The 7,365-nt window shown below is 35.6% G+C and overlaps 1 protein-coding gene across 5 annotated transcripts in view; it reads left to right on the plus strand.

The window, feature by feature from the left end:
- IKZF2 (IKAROS family zinc finger 2 (Helios)) overlaps nt 1–7,365 on the plus strand; it is a 152,585-nt gene that overhangs the window by 102,513 nt on the left and 42,707 nt on the right. For all 5 annotated transcript variants that reach the window (XM_008575600.1, XM_008575598.1, XM_008575599.1 and 2 more), the window contains one exon: nt 915–1,082. In XM_008575600.1, the coding sequence (XP_008573822.1) occupies nt 915–1,082 (168 nt within the window). The remainder of the gene's footprint in view (nt 1–914; nt 1,083–7,365) is intronic.

A 7,365-nucleotide genomic window follows, 5' to 3' on the forward strand; every position in this document is an offset into this window, starting at 1 on the left:
CAGTTTTGACCCTACTTGCCAATTTTACTGCTTTGTTACATACACATTTTTATATTTGATGAAATAGGTGTCAGCAAATTGATGACAACAGACTGAACTGATAATTCAGGCTTAAATAATTTTATAGCAACATCAGTGATAATAGAAAAGGGAAAAAAGATTTCTATCAAACAAATGATTCTCACAAGATAAAGAGAATATGCAGGAAATGTCCAGATGAATAATTTTCTTTGGACTTCCCCTGATATATCAGGAAATTTTGCCAAAGCTTTTACTATTAGTGAGTAGGAGAATCAAGAGACTTGGGCTGTATTTGGGGATCTTGTGGTAATGAGCATTCATTGCTACTTTTTGGCCCCCTTTTCCTTAAATGAGGTAGTTAGACTAAAGATGCATTCCAACTCAAAATTTCTGTCATTTTCAAAGAGATAACATGGTAAAATAAAGAGCACAAGATTTTGTAGTCCAACTGACCAGGTTCAGTTATCTGCTTGAGTGCTTACTAGCTCTGTGACTGTAATCAGATACTTTGATGTGTGATCTTCAATTTCTTCATTTGGAAATTGAAATTAATACCTAATTATTGTCAATTGAGGATTGAAATATTGTATGTAAAGCAACCAGTAAGTCAGTAAAGTGATGGCACCTAGTTGTTCAACCAGTGCTAAGTACTATTATTGTTATTCTTTTGAGTCAATAACAGGAATCTTGTCAAATTCATATGAAGTGGGGAAATGGCCACTTAACACAAAGTTGAGATTTTGGTATTAGCAAAGCAAATTCTAGGAAGATAAATGTTTAGAAGATTTATGTGGGAGATGAATATTGTTAGCATAAAAACCTGGCTCTGGTGGACGGCGAATTAATCACTTGCACATAACTTACTTGATCTTTCCTACTTCTCTTTTCTGCAGGTGAACGTCCCTTCCACTGTAACCAGTGTGGAGCTTCTTTTACTCAGAAGGGCAACCTTCTGAGACACATAAAGTTACACTCTGGAGAGAAGCCGTTCAAATGTCCTTTCTGTAGCTATGCCTGTAGAAGAAGGGACGCCCTCACAGGACACCTCAGGACCCATTCTGGTAAGTATCACCAACTCTGAGACACAACTCTTTGAGAAGAAAGCTAAAATATGAAAATTCAGGAGAGTGCTATGGAATAATCCTAAGTAATTTATAGCTTTGGTGTGTAGCTAGGAATGACCTAGCCAATATCTTGATTTGTGTACATTAAATAACTGATAAATTTTGCAGGATGCATATGGCCCTGCATTTTTAGACTTGTAGATTGGCAAAAAGGAGAACTGTCAATTGAAGAGTGTCTTGTTTCAAGATATTGGAACGAAAAAGCAGTGGTTATGTAAATTTTCTATGATTTTTAAATTTTTACAGTTATTAATGCAGTAGTAATGTTTAATCCAGGATTATTGAAGATTTAGTGAAATATCATGGTTACATTCTGAAGTTACTATAGAGGAGATAAAAGCTGCGATTTTTTTTTTTTTTTGACTAATATAGTGCCCATGCTGAAACCTCAATAAGAAATCAAATATTACCATTTTTAAACTTGAAAGCATTATATTTATTGGAAAATTGGCTGTTAGAGTATTTGTTTTTGTTTTTGTTTGTTTGTTTGTTTGGTTTGGTTTTTCGATCAACTTGCTGGTTTGGGGATCTGAATCCTTGATCTTGGTTTTGCCAACACCGTGCTCTATCTGACTGAGCTGAGTATTTTATATTCCATTTTAACTCTCCTTGTTTCTTTAGTTCTCAAGCTATAGTCATTGGGCACGATCTCAAACTTTTCTGTGCTTCATAAATCATTAAAAAATCTGGAATAAATTTGATTTTTTTAAAAGCTAGAGTATAGTTTATAAAAGAAAGAATGATCAGAAATCTGAATAATCTCATTTGACTTTCACTTGAATTGTCATAACCAAGAAGTTAAGGGAAGAAAATTAATATAGAATACTCTCAAGCCAGCTTTATATGCCCCTTCTGTCCGTAATGACATATTTATTAAATTTTCAGTTTAATATGATGATATGATGGAAGTGATAGTTTCATCTACATTGACAAATTGTATTAGCGAGTGCTTAGGATTATGATGTAATGCTTGTATTTATCTTTCTTTCCATTTTTCTTGTTAATCCTCAAGGCTGTACTTTGTTTTATAAACATGAATGTGAATCATATAAAACTATTCTAAACATTATTCTTAAGTTTGGGGCAGTTACAAAAATGAAATTAATGCAAATATTAAAATATTTTTAGTGTGTATTTTACTTTCTTCCCTGACTCAAAGTTATTCACTTATTTCCAACTTTGACATTTTGTTTTATTTTAACATTATGTTATGAAAATTATACCTTAAAGTGGCATCATTTCATTTTGAAAAGTATACTTTATAGAAAGATACTTTTAAGACATGACAGGTATTTCCTTTAGCTTATTAAAGTATTATCAAGTTGTCCAAGGATTACGTAGCACATAGATTTTCAGGCTAAGGTCCATGCTTTGCTAATTGGTCAAAGAACTCAAAATTCGTTGCTGTAGCTTTCTTCTTCCACTCAATTCCATCTTCCCTTTAGCTTTACCTTCTGCCACCGGGCAAGACAAGGCTCTTTATCTGATGGGTGACCAAACAGTTTTGGGAAGCCCAAGCGTACCATGAGCAAGTAGCTTCCCAAAATTGCTTGGTCCCAGTTTCATTTACCAATGAAATGCTGTTATACACATCTTATTTTATGATATATCGAATCAAATAACACCTAGTTCATGATGCACAGTTTGTGCCACATAGTCATTTGGAGTCCCATAGTCCAGTGCTCAGTCTTAGTCACAGTCCAATAGCAAGTTAGGAGCTGCTTTTCAAATGGAGAATAGTTGTTGGTGGAAGATCACATGTCTTTACAACAAAACCAATAGGGATCTGTGCTCTGAGGCTTCCATTGACAGAGATGTCATACAACATCTCTGTTTGCCACAAACATTTACAGAAATCATTAGATCTGCTGGATCTTAGAGCCAAAGATATAGGGCAGCTTTTATCATGGCAAGTGTATGCTATAGATCCTTTTCTTGCCCCAGGCTCCTTTCAAAACTGGCAGCCTTGTGGGTTTCCTAGTACTTGTATTAGAGCAGCATACCCAAATGTGATCTATTTTGCTTCCAAAGTTCAGAGGTCACCATGTTTTGTGCTTCATTCTTCATGATGGAAAGTGTAAGGTGCAGCAATTTATCACTCACTACAGTGGATCTATTTCACCATGCCCAGACCATAAAATCTCACTGATGCTGAAAGTCCCGAACTTTCATGGAGTTTATCTCCTGTCCTCTGGCATATATCTTACTGAGGCATCTTGGGTGTTTACTGTTTTCTGCTGACCAAGTCCAATCAACGTAATGTCATGAATGTCATATTCCAGCTTCATGTTTTGTGGAATGTCAGGATGAACAAGATTCCTCCAGACTATATTATTACAGAAACAGGAGAGTTGATCTAGCCTTAAGGTAAGATAGTGAAAGTATGCTGTCCCTTCAATGTAAAGGCAAATTGCTTCTGATTATCTTTGTTGATAGGAACTATTTTAAAAAGAAGTCAAGTCAGTAGCTCCATACTTGGTGTCAGGGGCTATGTTAATATTCTCCAGTAAAGATTCTACAGCTAGAACTGCATCTGCAATTGTCATTATGATGTGATTAAGTCTGAATTCATCCACAGAACAATCTAGGTCATATGTTAGCCTAACAAACAGTTCAAATAAATATATAGTATGAATCACCACCCCAACATCTTTTAGTTTTCTGATGGTTTAACTAATATCTATAATTAACCCATAGATACATTATTTCTTTTAGTCTGCTGTCTTGGGAGAGGTGATAGTTGTAAGACTATGCTGTCCAATATGGTAGCCACTAGCCACATGTGGCTATTAAGCACCTAGATACGGTTAGTGCCCCATGTTGAAATTATATTTTTGATTAAATAAAATGTATTCAAATGAATTCTACCTTTTTAATGTGAGTACTAGAAAACTTAAAATTACATATGTCATTCACATATTTCTATTGAACAGCATTTTTCTTAGCTCTTTAAAATAGCCCTCCTTCCATGTGTCAGGGAATCAATGTAAGCATTTTGTGTTCCAGGGATTAACGTCAATTCAGAACTAATCTAATAAAGCTATCTAATAACTCCTGGAAGGACTTGGTATTTTTCTTTCCCCCATGTGCAGTCACCATCATAAATGGCCACAGGTGATTCTAAAATGGCTTGGAGGAAAATTCGCAGCATACATCTGTGGCCAGATTTCAGGGCCCCTCCTAATAGTAAGTCATTCTCCACCTAAAATTGAATGATTGGGGGTCTGTAAATAGGCTTAACTCTAGCCATGGGATAAGAGGTCATGAATCCGCTCCATGGCTACTCAAGTTGGGTTTTTGCCCACAAGACCTAGACATTTTCTGCCTGTGCAAGTCAGTTAGCAGATTGGTGGTCTATCCATCTGTTTCATTCTTAGGGACTCCATGATCAATTATCCATCACCACATGTGGCACAAAACACTCTGATTATCACCCCATTCGTATGGCTTGTTAAGGTGATCGTACCTAACAAATTATTGTTGAAATCCTACCACATAGCCTCTGCCACTCTGAGATTATACTCATGCATTGAACTCAGGAACCCTGATCCATTACAGCATCTACCATTGTTCTCTCCATCCTAGAGAAGATAGTTACCATAAAGCTTTTCAAATATACTGGTTCTTTCCTTACCAACGTATTTCTTAATTCTTTGGTGAAGGGTGTGTCCCACAAGCCCTTCCAGGGTAAGGGTAGTGGATGAATGGCTGAATAGGGTGATCCATAATAGATCAATTTCAATATTCTTACTTATGTGAGTTTTTGTATTTCTTCCACTTTAGTATGCCAGGAAGATTTTGCCATTTTAACATTTTAGCATTGAGTTAAGGATTTAATTAGCCAGTCATTACCAATTGCTCAAGGCAATACACTCAATCCCAAATCCTAGGTGAATGCACACATATTGATAAATTTGGCCTGCTCTAGCATTTTTGTTCATCCTCTTAACATAAAATCCTTAGATTCCATTCCCTTGTATGCTACCTAGACTCCTGATGACATAAATTGCCAAAGTTCTGCAATTCTTTCAGTGTTTAAGCTATCTCCTCTGGATCAGGCCTTGGTTTTAGCTGTATTAGGATTTAACTTAAGAATCTGTAGGCAATGAGAGGTAATTGGAATGAGTACTGAAAATAATTGCTACTCTCTAATTGGGTTTCTGCCTCAGCTGAAGCAATTGAAAGTCATTTTTACTACATGGGATTGCTGGTTTACTTAGATAACAAGGTGAGGAGTAACGAGGACTGTATCTTCTGGCAAGGATGGTTCTGAAGTGTTTGGGCATTCAACATTCTGAATCTTCTCAGTATTTTATAAGTTATTGCCATCCCAAATTTTGAACAAGAACCAGAAAGCTCAAGGCATCACACTTTCTGATTCCAAAATATGTTACAAAACTACAGCAATCAAAACAGTATGGTACTGGCATGAAAAAAGGAACATAGACCAACAGAATAGAATAGAGAGCCCAGAAATCAATCTGTGTATCTTCAGTCAACTGATCTTCAACAAGAATACCAAGAACACACAATGGGGAAAGGATAGTCTGTTCGATAAGGATGTAGGGAAAACTGGATATTCACATGCAGAAGAATGACATTGGGCCCTTATCTCACTCCTTATGCAAAAATCAACTCAAAATGGATTAAAGACTTAAACATAAGACCCAAAACCATACAAGTGCCAGAAGAAAATATAAGGGAAAACCTCATTGACATTGGTCTACACAGTGATCTTTTGGAGATGACACCAAGAGCATGGGCAACAAAAGAAAAAACAGACAAGTGGAACTGCACAAACATATCTAACTCTTAGTGACTACAGTTCACCTGCTAGGCTTGTACTTGGACGTACCAAAGAGGAGCCTATGAGCTTCGAGAATTCAGTGTTTTAGGATAGCCATGAGTATGTTTTTAGAAAGGGAATGGAGAGGCAGTCAAGAGGAGGTCACTTATGGGTGTTTCTCTCTATTATTACTCCTATTGTACAGGTGAGGATACTGAGGCAGAAGGAGGTCACACAGGCAGAGCCTGGATTCAAACGAAGCCAGTCAGACTCCAGAGTCTGTGTTCTTTACTGCTATGCTATGGTATACATGATACAACCCTATGTGTATTCCATAAAACTTCAAATATATTAAAGTCACTCCTAATGGTAAAGAAAAAAGAATACTCTCTGGATGGAGGTCAAGACATCTGGGTTTTAGATGGGCTTGAGCAAATTAGCTGTGGGAATTTGTCAAGTCACTTAATTTGCTCTTTAAATCTCCTTATGCTGCTGTATTATATGAAGCTAAATACAACGTTTTATCTTTTCTCCCGGCTGATCACTTACTACTACCAAACGTAAAGAGTTGTATCCACCTTCTCTGAATTTCTTCTTCTTCATTTTTATTTTTTTATTTTTTTTTACAGTTTTCCCTAGTTTATTTTAACTTTTAAAATAGATTTGCATGAAACAGACTTAATATCTTAAGGTTTTCATTGAATCTTCGCAGCACCAGTATTTCTTCTGTGCTACTGTATGCTAAGGAACGTCTATGAGATAGCCTTCATGTGTCTAAGAAAGAAAAAAGCAACATTTTCCATGTGAAATTTAAATGACATTTAAAGAGGGGAAGGGGGGAGATATATTGTTGCATCATCAACAATATATCAGCTGAAGAAAACAGTCAAGTATTTAGCCCAATGAAAAGATGAACTGTACTTTTAAATACATGCCCCAGATATACTTGTGTATCACATAAAGTGGTAGGAAAATAAAAAGTACTGGTCTATACTTTAAACTCTTGCTATTCAGTTGTCTTGAGTTTAACCACACAGATCAACTAATTTACTTTATATAAATTTGTAACATAACATGGTATTTATGTGACTTTTTAATGATGAATCAGTGAATTACTGCTCCTGATACAAAAAATGATCTTTATTGGTTTTATCTTTTAGATTTTCAGTTTAACAAGTGACTGTAGTTCTTTTATTTCTAGAATTTTGATCAGTGGGCTTTGTACATTATATATTACTCCTTTTAATTGTCTTTATTACACCCAGTACTCTAACGAAATAGTGTTTTAATTAAGCCTCAGACCACTATTAATCAAAATGATACTTAGTATACTTGTTATTTTTTAAAAATCTATGAGAAAGTAGAATTGGGTATTTTTTTCTAATTAGCATTTCAGGAATATTTCTCACATACTCTAATCCAAGAGCATGGGCC

Source organism: Galeopterus variegatus, unplaced genomic scaffold, assembly GCF_000696425.1.
Source record: "Galeopterus variegatus unplaced genomic scaffold, G_variegatus-3.0.2 Scaffold1216, whole genome shotgun sequence".
Taxonomy (NCBI): Eukaryota; Metazoa; Chordata; class Mammalia; order Dermoptera; family Cynocephalidae; genus Galeopterus; species Galeopterus variegatus.